Here is an 18,952-nt window from a genome sequence, read left to right as displayed (position 1 = left end):
CCAGGATCGGTATCGCCACCAATTTCAACCGGCAATCGTGATCAATATTTCTTTCTATTTGCCGCCCAGCCCACAGATTGCGGGCGAGAGCCTCGCCAACGCAGACGCCGCCTTCCAGCGAGAAGGTTTCGGCCGCCAGAGCATGTCGGAGAAGCGCACCAAACAGTTTGGCGACGCCTCGCAGCTGGAGATCATCAAGACACGCAAGTCCAAGAGCATGGACCTCGGTAGCTACTCAACACACTCAAAACACTCAGGCGATTAGCCTTAGCCATGCATCGAAGTTAAGAATGTGGGGCTGGGCGGTGAATCAAACAAAGAGGCGCTAGCTTGCAAAATCACTGTCAGCGTTGACGACTTGGGCATTTGGTCTTACTTTTAATTATTATATGTTATTAGTAAGTCATGATATTCATTTACATGAAGACTTTGACCTTGTTCACTGCCGTTGATAGGCAGTGACTTCATATGCCGATAGTATCAAACTGGGAAGGCTGGCAGTGAAGGAGGTAATTGTATTTTATTTAACTTTATTTAACTTCAATTTAAAGAGTTATCAAGGAAAGAAACAGCTCAAGTTCAACATGCAACATTGCTTTCCTACAACTCTCTGCAAGTGTTTACATTTTCACATGAACCCTTTTAAAGCTTTGCTAGGAAATAATGTCAGGCCTGTGGGCTAATCATGTGCTCCCAGGTTAATAATTGGAATACTGTCATGTTGTGTATGTGTTTGTTAATAAGTGTATGGTTGGAAAATGGCAAATTGCAAATGGGTTTCCTATGAATGGGATTGAATTTGTCTATATTGCCCAGCCCTACAGAAAAGGGTTAGCATTTGTTGTTAATTGTTATAGATGATCAGGGCTCAGTCCAAACAGTGAAACATCAAGCCAAGCTAACTTTTCTCCCTCAACTCTTCCAATACCTCATGCATCATCTTCTTCAAACTCTTCCTCTTTGGCCCAAAATCTGGAGTTTGCTCAACGTCTTGTCTCCTTAAAACGCCCCCTCCCATCCGCCTTTTCTTCCTCATCAATAACGTCTCCTTGAAATGCCTCCTCCCATCCGGCTTTTCTTCCTCATCAATAACACTAAGTTCATCCCTCTGTCTCTCCATTCTCATCCCTCCGTCCTTCCGTCCGTTCAGCCACTCACCCGCTACTCTGGCACTCATCCCGTCCGTTACGTTTGCTGACGTTTGTGATGTTTGCTGTGGCGGGATGTTGCATGAGGAATGTCATGAGCACTAACTGAAGCCCCGAATCTTTTGCCCCCCTCCCCCCCCCACCCCCCGTCTTCCACTTCCTTTAACAGTAGCCGACGAGATTAACCTCAACCCTCGTCCTGACGCCGGCACAGGTAAGGCTAGTAGCTAGTGGGAGCGCTACATTCTGGCGTAGCCTCAAAGACCTTCAGAACTGCCAAATGACGGCGTTAAATCACCTTTTGACGCTCCAAATATCAACTTTTATTTTGAAAAATCCTCAGTGGCCCCATTGCTCTAATTTCCTCTGATCACGATCCGTCATCTGTATTTGATTGTTGTGATTGATGAGGGGAGCTTAATGGATTGCAGTGTTTGTTTTTTTTGTTTTTTTTTATTCCTGAGTTCAGTGAGTTGACGCAAAAAGCAGCAGCACATCATGCACTGCTTTTGAGTGATGTATGATTGCCAACATCAGCCAGTCCAATCGTTTTGTTTTTGTCTTTTTTGTTTTGTTTTTTCTTTTCTAGTTCAGTGAGGCATAACATGAAGCACTGTCATCAATTTGATGAAGTTGAACCAGTCCATTGGTTGTTTTGTTTGTGTTTCTGGGTTCAGGGAGCCATGGCAATGAGCAGCACATCATGCACTTCGTTGACTTTGCACCCATCCATCCATTAAACAATCTTATGTCCATGAAAATTACATCACAGATCAACTTTTAACGCATCCGCCTGTTGAAAGCTTTGTCATTTCCAGTATCTTCCTTACCTCCGTCAGAAACAGCAGCAAGCAGCGTGTTATGCCATGCGCCAACCACATCTTGACAACACATTTTTTTCCCCCCCAAATACATCATCCAACTACAACCAACCATTCTCCAGACAGTCTTTTTTTCTCTTTTTTCCATCTTCCTGAGTTTTGGGATATCATCGGCATCATATCATGCGCTGTGCACTAAGTAGTGAGATGTGCGTCTCTGCAATGTACAACCAATACAGTCTGAGCATTCATCATTTATCGTTGTGTTGGAGAAAGAACCTAATTGATCAGTGATCATCCGAAAGCGAGATGTAAAGACCTGTCAGATGTAAAATACGCAACATCTGTAAAATGCTTACAACAGACACCAAAAGTGAACTTTTCTGCATACATTTTTTTTGCGCTGACTCTTAAGCTGCCCTTTTTTTTCCTCGAGCTCACCAGGTCATCATCTCATAATAATATTAATAACAATAATACATAATATAGTAATACAGTAATATATTTAAATTGCAGATGAGGTTCAGCAACAGGTGAATTTTTTTTCCAGAAATGTCACAGCAAAGTATGGCAAATTCCGTATTTTTCAAGTTTTTATTGGTCAAACTCAAAAACGTGATGTGCTAGTAAAAACAAAAAAGGAAAGCCATTTTTTAAATCAGCGTAAAAAATATGTTAAGACACATACCCACACACACACACTAAGTCATTTCTGATTAAAATTTGCTGTTAACCAGTGGAATGCGAGAGACAGTTTTACAATATATTGCTTGTGGTCGAAATTGGCTTGTTTCAAGGAGCGGTTCTGTGTCCGGCAAGGGGCCAATGGCAAACCTGGTTTTCATTTGATTGCCACAGTAATGCTAGTGCAGCTTTGCTTACCTTGAGGCTTTGACATGATGGCGTTTGGGCTGTTGCATTAAAGTGGTTCTTTGCCTGTGGAACTTTATCCAGTTTAGCTGCCAAGTCATTGATGGAAGAACCCACTGTGTCGGCGGATTATGTAAATTCGTCAAACTGTAACATCACAGTGGTATCACCTTCAGAAGGGCTGGCTCAGACATTTTCGAATATATTTAATTAATTTAATTTCACACACGATGGGTAGGCGGTATGCAAACATTAAAACTTCGATTTTCATTCAAATGTCCCCTTTTCAAAATCCATTATAGCGACAGTGGAGCCAATAAAAGTTCTTGTGGGGATTTATTAACACCTGAGAGGGTCCCCCCCCCCCTACCGCATGAAAACCCAAACTATCTTCTTGAGATTTTCAGTCTCCTCGGAGGCGGCTTTAAAATAATCCCGCACGTGTAAATAATGCACGCTCTGTTTGACGGAGACCAAACAAGACGTGGCGCCTTGCATGAACGACCTTCAGCTGGCTTGTCGCCCTTCATGCGTGTCAAAGTAGAATGTATGTCAAAGGTGGACCGCCATGCCAGACAGAAACAGACTTGAAACCAAATCAAGGCGGCTTGCCTCCCTCACCAAATGAAGAATTTCTTGAGTTTAAAAAAAAAAGTGTGTAGTATTTGTTGTACTTGTAGAAGCAGTCATATGAGCCTGAGGAGAATTAGAAATGATACTCGAAGAAGTTATGATCTGGTAGTTACACTACCAGATTTAGGAAGTATAGAAGTAATAGAAATGTTAGTAAATGTATGAGTAGTGGTAGTAGTTTTATTTATCTATTTGTTTGTTTTTTTGGGGGGGGGGGGCAAAAACGTCCGCCCCAAACAACCCCCACTCTGTCGATTACTTTCCTAAGGGCACTTTTAAGTCGGGCTTTGTGATTAAATGACAGAGAATTGTGGTATGATGGTGATCAGCTGTGTGACGCGGCGGTGCATGACCCCAGCCAGACAGTGTCCAGCTTTTGCTTCTCTACTTTGGTTTGCAAGTTGAAGAAGTAGACAGAAAGCAACAGACATGAATAAACAATGGCCGAATGCTCAGCTCAATGCGCAGCTGATGGACAGCCATGACTTAGCGTTATCTTTCGAAGATAACGAGAATAGTCCTTACCATCGCTTGTGTGGCCCTATATCCAAAGCCACGAGGAGTAAATGAAGCCACCGCGCAAGGTATGTCCATGTATGCGATAATTGGTATCAATAGTAGTAGCTGTAGAAGTTGTAAAAGGTGAAGATGTGGTGGAGGTAGAAATGGTGGTCGTTGGAGACCTGTAGAAGTCATCAATGTCGTATTAGTAAAAGAAGTAGTAGATAAAAAGATAGTAGTTGTGGACACAGGAATCCAAGTAGTCGGAGTCACAATAAAGGAACTAGAAGATAGTATTAGGTAGCAGGGGTCGTGGTAGTACTAGATTAGTAGTCGTGTTTGTAAGTTGTGTGGGTTTGACCTTTTAGTGTGTCTTTCAGCAGGATGGGCCACGAGGTAAAGCGGGTGTTCGTTGGCCATCAAGAGGGAAAACACAAATTTGGCCGAGTTCGTGTTGACATGAATACGATGCACTCAGTAGATTGCAATGAAGTGAATACAAAAGCATGTTGGAAGATTTTGCCGACATATCGATAAAAATTGTTGCTAGACGGAAAGTTGTTTAAGCTCAGCGCTGGGGGGAGCAGGTGGGAGTTTGACATAATCAATATGGGATTGTGAAAGGGTTGTCTTTCGTTGTGGGCTGCGCCACTCGCATGACCTCCTAACAAACACTGACCAAGATGCAGCCAATGATCAGCGGCCACTCGAGTCCTTTTTTCAGGCAGCACGTCTCCAACAACCAAAATGCAGTTGGCCACAAGTCGACTGTGCCAGTAACGACAAAACAAGTTTATTGTCTCTCATAGAGCATATTATGGAGGTAACAATAGTGAACATAGACTTTCTCTGTCCATGATAAGCATGTAAGGTAGACTGAAAATCAATTAAATCATTTTGTTTTTGTTTTTTTCTGTCTTTCCTTCAAACGAGACAGACGTGCAATTAAATCCATTAAATGTTGTAATTGCTTAACAACGCTTGACTGTTTCGCTCAGCGCACTGGAATGCATTCAAATTACCTGTCAGCCTTTAGAACAAAAGCTGGCTTGAGTTCAGACAAGCACACAATCGGTTTCTCTGTTAAAAAAAAAAAGTTAAATGTTATTCTCATGACAGTCTGCTTTTTTTATTCTTCCAAAAAAAAAAACTTGTCATCTTACGTGAATAAAGATGTATTATTTACATTTTCAAACACATCTGGACCACATTGGCCTTTATCGAATTCGACTACCGGTACTTTCTTTTTTTTAACTGTCTTCAAACGTTCTAATCTGTTGAAAATAAACTTTCCCTTAAATGCACCTGTCTGTGTTTGTTTGATTCAGGCTCGTCCACGAGGGATGTGGGTCCGTCGTTGGGCCTGAAGAAGTCCAGCTCCCTGGAGAGTCTCCAGACAGCCGTTGCCGAGGCGACACTCAACGGCGACCTGCCATTCCACCGACCTCGTCCTCGCATCATCCGGGGCCGCGGCTGCAACGAGAGCTTCCGCGCCGCCATCGACAAGTCATATGACCGGCCGGCCGCCACGGAGGACGAAGACGATGGCATGGAGACCCGTAAGACGTCCGTCATGAAACCCCCGTGTCTCTGTGCCGCCGATCACACATTTTTTGCCTTCCATACCAGGTGTTGGGCAGGTTGACGTTCCCCGGCGAGGACCTCGGTTACCACGTAACTTAACCGCCTCGAGCCTGAAACTGCATTGTGATGCATGGGCGTGATAGCATCTTCGCTAACAACTGGACGCTAACCGTTCATGTTGCTTTTGCGAGTTGTGAACAAACAGCTTTTGGTCTTACCATTATTATCATCATCACATCACCGTGCAGTCCTTCCCAACTTTTATTAAGCACTTTATGGTTACTTTCTTAGCTGAAGTTACTTAACTCATTCACTCCCAAAGACATATTTAGATGTCTTTTCAGACGCCACACATTTAATCCCAGCTCCTCATTTTATATTGACTATACTTGAAAAGGGTCTCAAAATGGCCAGCCACTCTCAGACCCTTTCCAAGTACAGTCTATATAAAATGGGGAGCTGGGATTAAATGTGTGGCGTCTGAAAAGACATCTAAATACGTCTTTGGGAGTGAAAACTCATTCAAAGACGACTTCATTCTTTGGGGTTATTTCTTACCCCAATTTACAATTTAGTTATTGATATAAGTTATTTTGAGGTTACTTCCCTACATCAAGTTATGTCCTGGTAAATGTTACTCGTTTTGACCCTATACATTCTTTACTTTCTAACCTCAAGTTACTTCTTGGTTTAAGTTATCCCTTGCCTTGAGGTGTCTTCCGAGGTCTGTTCATCACATCCAAAAAAAAAAATCTAATGGCACACCATCAAACATTGGAGTTGGCCAAAGTAAAGCACAGTAAAAGTACAGTAAAAACCAACCAAAGAAAATCGAGGTACAATACCTGTTTTGATTAATGTACAAGGAAAAGACTCAGTAGTTTCCCGTTTTCTTTTTCTTTTTATTGTTGATTTAGACTTTTAAGTAATGAAAATGTGTTCCCATAGTTTTGCTAACATTAACTGAAAAACACCAAAAAACGTTCATAATGACCAAAGAAATTTGTATTTGGGTTTTTTGTTTCAGATTAGAGAAATTTTTTGAAATTTTTACTGACACATTTCCGCCATTTATTGCGATGTACAATAGCAACAGACTTTAATTTGACTTGAAAAATTTGAACAAACTATCAGGTCGGGGAAAAAAATTGCAGTGGAAAAAACTCATTGTGAGAATGACAAATTGTCACTTAAATCACATAATGATAAAGATTAATATGTTCACAAAAAATGTTTTAGTAACCACAACTAGATTATTAGCTAATCTAACATTGTGGTCTGAATCTTCACCTTATTGTCAGACATCACAAACAGATGGTAAGAGAGCAATCCTCTCACCCATATGGCAATCAGATTTGTTCAGCACTGTAGACCCAAACCCAAAAGGTTCCATGACCTTTCAAAAGTACTACCCCATTATCAAGGACTTATTTTTCTCCCCTCAGAACTATATATAAAGAATGGTTTCCTCACAGCATGAATGTGTGGGTGTCTTGCAGTGGAGGAAGACACCGAGGAGAGTTCCCGTTCAGGTCGAGATTCCGTGTCCACGGTGGCCGAGTTGACGCCGCTGTCACCGGGCGGCGAAAGGACGACGGCGACAATGGTCAACGGCAATGTGAGAGCCAAAGATGACAAGAAAAACGACAAAGGTGGCAAGGACAAGAAGAAGGGGGACACGCATAAGGAAAAAGACAAGGACAAAGGAAAAGCCAAGAAGGGAATGCTCAAAGGACTTGGAGACATGTTCAGGTAACATTAGATGCTGGCTCACCGGCTTCATGTCGGCGAATAAGTTTGACTTTTGACAAGAATCATTCTCTGAAAAGGATCGATGGAGAAGTCGTGCTGATTGCTAAGCAAACCTAGAATTGACAAGTAATGGGAGTGTTTGAGTGACTGCGTACACTTTGTACGATTGCTTTTGGACGATTCCAGGTTTGGGAAGCACCGCAAAGACGACAGGATGGATCGCAAAGGTTCCAGCAAATGGCGGACGGAAGAGACGCAAGTTTCGGATGAGGAGACGCTGAAGATGAGGATGGAACAAGAAAGGTGACGTTGATTCATTCCGATTACTTTTAAATGCAGTGATTCATAACACAAAAACCCCCCAAACATTTTTGTCAATATTTTGTGATCTTGTTTCATCGGACAACACTAAAGAAATAACCGTATTGCTATCATTTAAAGTACTCCGTTTAATTTGCCCTCAAAACAACTCTGCTGGCAACAAAAGTGAGCCCACCTCTAAGTGAGAATTTATTAAATCCGCCCACAGTGATATTTTTCTTGCAGCCACAAATGAGCCGACCTGTTTGATAGAATTAAATAGGCACCCGTGACTCGCCGTTCTGAGTGATTAACTCATTCAGTACCAGCCAATTCTAGCCCAAGTCTGAAAAGACGTTTAAAAACGTCTTTGGGAGTGAATGAGTTAAAAAACATTTCTGGGGTTGGCAGGATCCAGGCCAAGACACGAGAGCTGCGTGAGCGTCAGGCACGGGAGCGGGACTACGCCGAGATCCTGGATGCGAGTCGATGTCCGGAGAGGTCCTCTGAAGACCTGTACGCCGGCGTCAGCCCACTCAACAACGGAGGGCACGGCAGCCCCCGCGGCGACTGCCATGCCCCCCGCGATGACCACGAGCACTACCCCTGCTTAAATGCTCACCAGCACTTGGACTCCCTCTACACACAAGTCAGCAAGGCACGGCCCGAAAGACCGCCCTCTGCAGACAGGTACGTCAACTCAACACCATTTGCTGTTTTGGTGCGTATACTGACCACTGATTTGGGTCAGTTACATATGGCTGGGAGGGGTCGGCGGCCGTCACACATGAAAGCTAATCGGCGATCGGGGGCGGCAGTGATGCGGTTCGACCGGCCAGGAAATAGACCAGCCGTTTGGAAAAATAGACACATTGTCCCCAAATTCACGATGGTTAACACAACCTCGCTGATGACAATCCGTTCGCCATTTTGTGTCTTATTATGTCTTTATGTCTGCTGACTATCGCCATCCACTTGCCGCCTTTTTTCTGCATGTGTGACGGGACAGTCGGTGTGCGACCTTTCCACCAGTTCATGTTGGTATTTGTGTGAAAGGTCTTAGTGGGCTCATTCTGGTGAGCCTGAGGCGTAAAATAGAGCATCGGTCATCACACCTGCAGGAGAAAGTAATCACAAGATGGCCGCTAAATGTCAGCACACAATGCAGCCTTCTCCTGGAATGAAACCTTTGCAACGTCTGACCTTTTTTTTTTTTAACTTTGCGCTCTCGCTTGCTGACCAGCTGTCTGTCATATTTTCACTTGTACTCGAGACGGCACAGAATCCAGCGAACACAGAAACAACATACATGTATATATGGATAATAAGATGATCCACGAAAAATAGTTGTCTTTGTGCCAACGACAACAAACAGCAAAATGTCATGCGCAAAATGGCATCCAATAATGTGGCATTAATTAGACAAGATGGCTTTAAATAAGGTGGCATGAAATCATGTATATGGTTTCAAATATTACCTGGGGAATGGCATTTTAGTGTGAAATTGTTGCTACATTTATAAAATCTGGTTTTGACGCACAGCTTGAAAGGGTCTCAAGTGTTCCCCTGCTGCTGTTGTCATGGTGATGACACAATAACAACATTGTTGCCAACTCCACGAGGATACTGTGTCCATTCCCACCGCTGCAATCCTAAAATAAATACTCTTCCAAGATAGAGAAACAGAAAGTGGATATCCTTCGCGCGCACCCCCTTAGAGGGAAGGAAGTGAGTACGGTATTTAGGCGATCGGGGGGGATGTTTGTTATGTGGCCAGTCCAGTGGCACTAACATGATAAGTACAACATAAACAGTGTTAGGTTTCATGGGAATTGCTGTGAGATTAGTTTTTTCCAAAGTTCAGAAGTTTGTAATTGTTGAGATTGATGCCGTCACACTGACATCAAAGTCCATAATGAACGCTGTGTTCAAACATAAGGGGGGGTCCATATGTGGACTTGCCACCAGGACACCCTTGGCCGCAGTTCGATCGTTGACTTTTTGTTCATATAAGCGGATTTGCCAACGCATGTTTTGGACACTCGACTGAAGAGAGGGGCGGAGCTATCAACTGATCACCACCGGTGATGAATTGACTCCAATGGTGGGGAAAGATGCCGGTCCGACCTGGCAGACCCAAGCGCGTTGTGACGGTTTGTTGGGAGCGTCTGGCGGAATCCCTTGTCAGGAGGAGTTTCAACTCCCACCTCTGGCGGAGCTTTTCCCACGTCCCGAGGGGAAGGATGGGGGACATTGAGTACTCTATTGTTGAGACGGCCCATCGTAGTTGTGGCGATTCTAAAAATCAGTATCCAGTAAATAACCACAAAACTAATCAATGATTTATTGCTTAAATATTGAATGGGGAGGTGAACCCACAAAATAAGTACTAAATTCTCCAGGTACAGTCCAACCTTTAAATCAGTTTGACCCCAAAATGATAAAATTAACACACATATTTAATTAATCGTCCAAAATATTAGAAGCGATATTGTGGATACGCGAGAAATGAGAACGACCACATATTTTGTTGGCGCAGTACCTCGAGAGCAGCACTTTGAGACCAAATTGGTCAACTTGCTGCTGAAGATGTGTGCCAGCTCATCGCTGCCAAATGCAAATATTTTCTCCTTCTGAAAATAACTCAACTGCCTTTGAAATGCAGGCAGGGCTGTTTTCTGTTGCCGATATTTGGTTGGTCCCGCCCTTTGGCCCTTGCTGTGGGGAAACCTGTTGGACTTTTCTTGCTCCCTCGTCTTGATCCTGCCAAACTAAATATTCTGCAATGCTCAGCACAAATGTTTTCCCGGGAAGAATGTGGGGTGGATGATTGACATCTAGCACGGCGTCGTAATCCCACAGAGTAAAAGCGGAAGGCAATCCTTTTTTTTTTCTTGTTCAAGTGCTGAACTGGTGACAGCTAAGTTATCGTTTGAAAGCTTTATCCGCAACAACAAAAACAACACTCCTCGCTCGTCTTTGAATGATCATGAGAATTAACCGCCTTTTTTGTTTTTTGTTTTTTTTCATCCTCCACTCGGAACGCTGAGAGAAAAGCCCCCGGGGATTTGCAGTGATTTGATTCCTGGCTCTTTATTGAACGGCCTCCATTACGCTTCATCTGCTCCGAGGGAATAAAATAAAAAGGAAGATACCGCCTGCAAACAAACCAGCCGCGTCTCTTTGACTTGCCTCTCCTGTCTGCCTTTTCACAGCCCGATAAGACTTTTTTTTTTTATGTTTACATGCTTAACACGATTTCTTGTTGTAAACAGTGAGTCTTAAAATACTTTTAAAAAGAATGTCACTGCAAGGTGGAAACTTCCTCTGTCCAATAAGGCACATTTTTAAAATCTCTAACCTCTGTTGGACACTCAAACTGTCTGAAAAGTGTCACCAAAGTGCACCCCTTCCCTCACACTGTGGGAGCTGTACGGCATTATGCCGCCTCAAGATTCTAAGTCTGGATGTTGTTCAGACCATGAGTAGTCATGTAATGCTTCGGTGCAGAAAGAAACGGTCAGCCATGAGGGTCAGCTGCATACAGAGTAAATAAATTGCGTGATGAAACATTTCTTTTTTGACACTAAGATTTGTTTTCAAATTGTGCTCGATCCCTCTCAAACCTTTTTCGAACATTTCAGTGTATCCATCTGAGTGCAAAATTGGCTGCTTCGAACTAAAATGGCCGACTTCCTGTTCAGTTGCTTGGTCCTTGAAAGGTTTTTTTGTGTGTCCTATTCTGGAACACAGTACCCCATTTTTTGTTGATTAGTGAAGTTGTTGCAGGGGCTTATTTCTTACTTTGAATTTAAAAAAAAAAAGTATTGTGAATCATCTTTCCAGAATCTCTGGTGACAGCATCGCATGCCACAATTCTTTTTTTTTTTTTTTTTTTTTTTTTTTCGAGGGCTTCTTACCGACACTTGGCGTTCACTTTCATTTCTTGAACACTCATCAAGTACATCAAGAGAAGGAACATTTTGTGCCAAAGTAATCGGGTTCTACTCAACACCTGAGAGGGACGCAGATCGCCAATCGCGTTGGCTCATCATGTGCGAACTGGGTGGGCATGGTGGGAACAGAACGTCTTGCGGCTTCGCCAGAGGGGTCGCCGTCACTCCGCACGCGGGAAAAGCTGATGATGCAAACTTGAACGGACCTCCGCTGCCGGCGTGCGATGCGAGGCGCCTTCCTTCGCTACTCTTAACTTTGGCAGGAAAGTAGCCACCTCAGCAAAGGAAGGATTTGCACAGCTCTGCTTTTTTTTTTTTTTCTTCGCTTTTTGCTGCTTTCGTAGCTTGGCTGTGCTTGATCTTCTCTTTTCTCCCGTTTGGTTTGTACTTCACTCGCCGCTTCAGGCTGTGTGTTACCCACAATGCAACACTCCACTAATTTACCCTCATCCTGCAAATGTTGCAATTGTTTCTATCAATGCGACATCAGCGTGTAATAGTTTCAATGTCGTTGCGATGGTGACCACAAATAATCAAGATTAACGATCTGTAGCCAACCACCCAAAACACTTCTGATCTCAGTTATCCTTTTCCTTCACACCAATCATTCAGTCAGACCTCAGCAATAAAAGTAATAATTTTTTAATGGATGTGAATTCAATTTTCTGATATGACAGTCTTATTTCATGAAAAATGAGTCTTTATAGCCAATCTTTTTAGCATCATGGAGATCTGAATGAGTAGAACCACCAATGATAGCTTGGTTATAAAAACAAATATTAGCACGACATTACTTAAAGATTTAATAAGAAAAAAAAAAGTTACGTAAGTAATATTGACCCGACATCACAGCCGCCTGACTCCAATGATCAATCATGAAGTCCTAAATTTGATTGTGGTTGGCTTCATTCAACGTCAATTTTATTTTTAAAATACTGACAAAATAATGTTGTCACTTCCGTATTTTGGTGTATTATTAATCCCTAATTATGATCATATTTTGTGAATGAGAAGTCTTTAAAAAATCTGACTTCCTTAAACCAGCCATCATTTGATTCCCCCCCTCCCAAAAAAAAACAATGGATTTTTTTTTTTATTGTTTGGTTGAAAATTTGCTGATATAGCGACATCTAATAATGAGTCAATTACTTGGTCATTTTTGAGGTGTTCAATTTGATCAAAACGGCCCTCAAAAAGGCTTCTCCTACATGCCGTTGACGCAGTGTTAGTTCGCGTGTGCGTTTAGTTACATTTTAGTGGCCTGGCAGCTGTTGTAACACGGCGGCGGGATGACAAGAGCAAATCTTCTGGCCGCCAGCCAAAAACTCCTCGACTGAGTTCTATGCCCACGGGAAGAAACTTTAATGGACGTGGGAGTGGACGTCTCAGTACACTTAAAAGGTCTGAATGCTGACTGAGGAGATCTCCTCTCAAAGATAGCAGGTGATGTTTCCCCCCGTCTATATGACATCATTATCGTTGCTCCCAATTAGAAAGAAAAAAAAATCTTTCCTTATCCTCTTGGGATGAAAACAGATGTGAACCATTAGAAGATGTGTTTAATGGCTACTAAAGTCGAGTCATGTCTGATGATGTTACTTAATGAATGTGCCAATCCCGGATTACACTGTTGTTTTAATCCCTCTTCATTCATAATCTACTGCACGGTTTCTCTCTTGAACATCATCTGCTTTCATTTGATTAACACTAATCCTTTGTGGTTGAAAACGAAACCAATGCGGTCCTAAAAGTAATCCCGTCTAAAAAGAAAAAATGGGCATTGTACTTGGAACTCTTTTTTTGGGTGGGGGGGGGGGGGGCAAATCCTTTGTGGTATGAATGCAAATTTATGTGGTTGATAATTAAAAAACCTTTTTGTGGTTGAAATCCTGTGTGGTCTCAATTTAAATCATTTGTAAACCAAAATCTAAATATTTGTGGTGCAAAACCACACATTTGAGGTCTTAAACTCAATTTTTGTGGCCAAAAACTACCTTCGTCATTTAAAATGAAACCTCTGTGGTCGAAAACCAAACCATTTGATCTAAAAGTAAACATTCGAGGTGTAAAACTAAACCAATTTGATCTAAAACTAAGCATTTGTCCGCTAAAAAAACAAACAAACTATTGTGGCCTAAGACCGAACTTTTGTCGCTGAAATTTTTTTTTTGCCAAACAAAATCTTTGTAACGTAAAACCTACGTGGTGTAAATTTTAACAATGTGTGGTCAAAAAGTAAGGCTAGATGGAGATCGTTTGTGTACAGCAGTGTGCAGGTCTTTCCGCAGATTCTGCATTGGCTTCCCATCAACTCAAAATGTCTTCTCAGTCCCCGCTGTCAAACCGCAGTCCCAGAACATGGTGCTGTGGTTTGACAGCGGGGACGGTTTGCTCAGCGTGATCTGCAGTGTTGCATTTTACATTTAGCCCCAAAAAGTTCAATTTTGATCTCATTTGACCTTTCATTCACATGTTTGTCTCCCAGATGACAAACCTCAAATGGGACATTTTATGGTTGCTCTTTAGAAATGTCTTTCTTCTTGCCAGTCTTCAACAAAGGCCAGATTTGTGCAGTGTGCAACTGATATTTGTCCAATGGACAGATTTTCCCACCTCGAGCTGTGGAGCTCTGCAGTTCATCCAGAGTGATCATGGGCCTCTTGGCTGCATCTCTGATCAGTGCTCTCCTTTTTTGGGCTGAAAGTTTTGAGGGACAGCCGAGTCTTGGTACTGCTCATGGAACTTTTGGAGTGAGCTGGTGGCACTGACAGTAAAGGGGCCTGAATAAGATCTCCCGCCCCACATTTCAGTTTATCATTTTTTAAGAATTTTTTTTTCAAAAGTTGAAAATATCATATGACCACTCACCAAAAATTGAATTTCATATCTTTATGATTGCAGCCCGAAATGTGGAAAAAGGTCAAAAGGTTCCGGGGAGAGGGCGGGGATATGTTGATAAGCCACTATATTTAATGTCAAATTTATCATTTTTCGTCTTAATGTCAACCGCTGTGATCCAAAGCTAAATTCATGCGTCATCGAGCACAGCATGAAATCACAGACAACTATAATTCCTACTTTTATAGCTTTCATTCAAAGTCGACGCATTGTGCCGCGTCAACAGGCATTTCTGGACTTTTTTTTTTTTTTTTTTAATCCAGGCAAAACTCTGAGAGTCCTTTTAGGCAGCCATTAATGTCAGCGTGGAATCCACTTACGGTGTTTAATATTCAGTGCGGTACTAACAGCACAGCAGGAAGAGGGGGGGGGGGTCTTTTTTTTTTTTTTTTTTTAACGAGTACATTTATCTGCAACTGGACCAGCCCTGACGCTAATGGTGGCAGTACGTGGATTTTGTTCCGGCGCAGCAGGGGAGAACAGGATTGGAGGGATGGGATTGACAGAGATGTGGGGGGGGGGGGGGGGGGAGTCTTTATCATCTTTATAGTGTGTCATCAGTGTGCTCCAAAAAGGCTGGTGACCCACATTTCATGTCAGTGTGTTGCTTCTTCTGTTTAATAGCATATGAAACAGATTTGATGACTGGAAGGCCATTCATTCACTTCAAGCATATGTCTGTCCATCTACAAACTGTAAACATGTATCTATTTGCATCCACACCACGATTAGAATAGTTATGGTATTTTCATCACAGTCCGTGTTTTTTTTTTTAAGTTTTAATTAGTCTTCAAAGCAGGTTTGTCAGGTTTTTTTGGGGGGGTTTTAGTATTTTAGTTTTTTCTTATGTATTTCTTGTTGGCAAGATAATTTAAAAAATCACAGTATTATGTCATAAAAATTGAACAAATATGTTTGTCAATGCCCTTCTCTCCATTCACGCACACACAAGCATTTGGCTGTCCGTTCGCTCACATACGATAAACAAGTCTGTATGTTTACCGACACAATATGGGCATGAACGCCAATTTACATATAAGTGCAATGTAAACAACTGTCAACTCACACAAAACTTCTGTGTGTAGCATGATGCAAAGGCCCATTTATCCATTCACAAAATCATTCACACAGACAAACACATGATTGAAGCCTGTTGTTGTCTTCTTATTTACCATTGTCGACCGCCGAGGTTGTGCATCTGTTGATTTCATCCTCTCGCACATCAGCGACACCATCACAAGATTGTTTGTAATCCGGCAAGCTTCTTTTCTTCACTTTTGTTTTGGCCTGACAACGCATACATGTGAACACGTGCGTTCCGCTTCTGAGCCAACATGCCACAGGACGGCTGGCGTGTCTTGACGCAGACATGTTGGAGGCTAGGTCGCCGCATTACGGTTTTTCTTTTGTGCTCCTGGCCTGTGGCTAACGATTACAGTAGCAAAAGCTCTCCACGTGACGAGCTTTGCTTTACTTTTGTTGAATTTTTGTAGGTTAGCAGCCTTGAACACTTTGTAATGTCGCTTCAGAGCGCATGTGAACTCTCACAATGCGTCTGGCTCTGGACCGGTCTCATTTTGCCGTCGCGTAATGGCCGCCTAGAGGCGAAGGCGGCGAGCCAGCCAGGTCGCGTTATTGGATAGCGGCGGTTGAACCCGCAGGCGGGAATTTAGCTTTGATCGTTGACTGTTTGTGGGCGGAAAGCATTGGGAGGAAATCAAGCGTGAAATCAAGCTGATCTCTATGACTGGATACACGATCCCAAAACACATGATGTCTCAGAAGATGGAGTTGAAATCTCGCAAGATTTAGTCTTGAGATATATGAAAAGATTTAGAGGGGGAAAAAAATTCATCAGTTATTGTTACGGTCAAATTTCAACAAGACTTGAGGAAGCAGCGATGACAAATCAGGACATTGACCAATCATGTCGCCACTTTCTACCTTCACTTATTCTCCGTTTCTATCTTCACCATTTTCTTTCTGCTCCATTTCATCTCCCTTTTCTTCTTATTCTTCTCATTCTCCTTTGTCTTGTTCTCTATTTTTTTCCTCCTCCTTTTTCAACCGCTTGTTCATCATGCAAACATTTGAGTGTATACCACGGGTCTTAATTGTCAATTGTCAGAATTGATCGGCCGTTCATGTCGTAGCACTGCGGCATCAATCAAGTCTAAAGAGGACTTCCACAGGAAGTGCGACATATTGATTGGTCGTTATTTGCACTAATGAGCCCAGGGACGGGTCGTGTTCGCACTGGCCGTCGGAGAATAGAAACTGTCACGTATCAATCGGCCGTAATAGTCCGCCACCCTTCTCATCTTCCATATTTCTCATGATGGGATCAATAGTTAAAACCTGCGTGCACGCAGCACGCCTGTCGTGATCGATATTAGTTTGAAGCGAGTCATCATTGATGTTAATATGACACATATCAGTGGCGTCCGAATAAGAAATAGATCTGTGAGCGGTGACGAATGGAAGTTAGACACAATAAAATGGAAGACTCGCGGTTTGTTTGCCAGATTGGGATCTAACAACTTTTGTGTAAGTCCACTTATGATGTCTTTTAAAATCTCATTCAATCCCAAACACTTATTTGTCTTTTCAGAGTCCACACATGTACATTCAATCCAGGTACTTACTTTTATATTCACGCGTGTGTGTGTCTGTGTGTCTGTGTCTGTGTGTAAAATGAGGACCCCTGAAAATGGACACATTGCCCGTGGGAAAAAGAAGCTTGAAGTGGCAGTTTTGTTTTCCACGCTGGTCCCTTCAGAGATTTTTGTCGATCTACTCATGATGGTCTTGCTTCCCAAATTTCATGTTGTTCAGAATGAGAGCGACGTTAAGCACTGTTGAAATGTTTGTTCATGCTCCCTGGACCAACGCAGCGATCGCACGCTCACGCAAGAAGGTACGGCTAGCTCGTAGCTTCCTAGCTCTGAAGCAAATGCTGGTTTGTTTGCAAATTTTTGGGCATGCCAAATGGGCGTTTGGGGTGAAAGTCTTTTTAGTGCTGCGTGACACAAGTCACCGGCTGACCTTTTCACCCACTGCCCCTCAAAAAAAAGATGCAACAAGCCTTTTATTTGTATTCGGTTTCCCGATTTGCATGGAAATGACATCAAATTTTGATGAGGATTTGATGTGGTTTCTTTTCTGTGTTCTAATTCTGTGTTAGTGGGTGTTGTGATACACTAGGTGGTTGTAATGCTTTGTGCTTGAAAGACTTATTTCTGTGTGCCTGTGTCGCAATTAAATCGACTTAAATTTGACCTATCTTTTGGCCCTCAAAGTAATGGTGGGGTTTGTTTTTTTGTGTGTATTCTGGGGCTATTTTTGGAACCTGAGCAAATTTCAAAAATCGTCTATTCTCATAGAAATTGTGATTTCTCTGTTCCAGCCCCTCCCCCCCAAACACCCAGAATGTATTTTTTAATGTTTTTTTCCCCCCATGAAAAATTGAACTCACCACTATCATGCCGCATCAAAATGAGCAATGATAACATTTGCTCTCATGTGATTGCTAACAGCCGCCGCCAATAGCGAGGCTTTCACTGTAAACAAGATTGACGAGTGTAGCGATGCAGCCTGACTTCTCGCTATGATGCGCGATGACGTCACCTGATGGCGACCGACCGAGCGGCGGCCCCGATGCGACACAATGCAGTAAATCATCAACCACATGCGAAGAGCTGCGCACCCATTCGCCGCCTTCGCTGTGACAAACGACCGAGGCGCACAACTAACAACACAAGTGGCACACTTAAGTCAAGCCGAGCCCCCCACGCGACCCCCTTCAATCTCCTTAATGTCTTATTTATGACCCCCCTGGCTTGCCATCAAGCAGCTAGCATGTTCTCCAGGGATTGATTTCACGTGATGCCAGAACGTACTTTGAACCCTGACCCCCCTCCACCTCGCCGCTTTAATCACTTAACCATGACGTAGCATGTTAGCGCCCCCCGCCCCACTCCACCCTTTCCAATCTCTTTGAGGCCCTCGCCAGCCTCCTCCTCAGTGGCGTCCGTCTAATCTATAAAATATTCGCCTGCAGCAATTCATCCATGCTCGCCTGTTGTTGGCCCCGCGGCGAGCGCCGTCGCTCTCGCAAGTGCAGAAGACGAAAGAAGCGCAAACCTTTTTTGGCCTTTGATTTTTTTTTTCCACATCAGTCTTTCCGCGTCTTCTCTGAGTGTTCGGCGGGAACATGAAGGTGCTGACACTCAAGACTATTGGATCTCTCGCTATGATTATACGGAGCACTGGTGAAACATGAAACACAAAAGTATTGATTCATATTGTCTTGAACTCATCAAACAAGAATTTTTCGAGTTCAAAACGATTTTTCTTTTACCGTATTGGCCCGAATATAAGACGGCCCTGATTATAAGACGACCCCCTCTTTTTCAGGACTCAAGTTTGAAAAAAGACTTTTTGAACACCAAATTAATTTTTATACAGAAAATAATTACAGTACATCTGA

The 18,952-nt window shown here is 42.9% G+C and overlaps 1 protein-coding gene across 5 annotated transcripts in view; it reads left to right on the top strand.

Moving 5' to 3' along the window:
- The window catches only part of pard3ab (par-3 family cell polarity regulator alpha, b), a 103,298-nt gene that overhangs the window by 71,376 nt on the left and 12,970 nt on the right, over window positions 1-18,952 (top strand). For 2 of the 5 annotated variants that reach the window (XR_015102889.1, XM_086129688.1), the window contains exons 17-23: window positions 70-227; window positions 1,318-1,362; window positions 5,302-5,532; window positions 7,057-7,309; window positions 7,496-7,612; window positions 8,021-8,299; window positions 17,358-17,380. Coding sequence is in view for 4 of the 5 variants with exons in the window: in XM_086129688.1 (XP_085985814.1) it covers window positions 70-227; window positions 1,318-1,362; window positions 5,302-5,532; window positions 7,057-7,309; window positions 7,496-7,612; window positions 8,021-8,299; window positions 17,358-17,380 (1,106 nt within the window). In the remaining variant the exon portion in view is untranslated. The remainder of the gene's footprint in view (window positions 1-69; window positions 228-1,317; window positions 1,363-5,301; window positions 5,533-7,056; window positions 7,310-7,495; window positions 7,613-8,020; window positions 8,300-17,357; window positions 17,381-18,952) is intronic. The other 3 variants (XM_086129686.1, XM_086129685.1, XM_086129687.1) reach the window with 2 other exon arrangements.

The sequence above is a fragment of the Hippocampus guttulatus genome, chromosome 14 (genome assembly GCF_054856545.1).
Source record: "Hippocampus guttulatus isolate MCC_2025c chromosome 14, RoL_Hgut_1.0, whole genome shotgun sequence".
In the NCBI taxonomy this organism is placed as follows: Eukaryota; Metazoa; Chordata; class Actinopteri; order Syngnathiformes; family Syngnathidae; genus Hippocampus; species Hippocampus guttulatus.
This window is presented reverse-complemented; position numbering and strand designations above follow the sequence as displayed.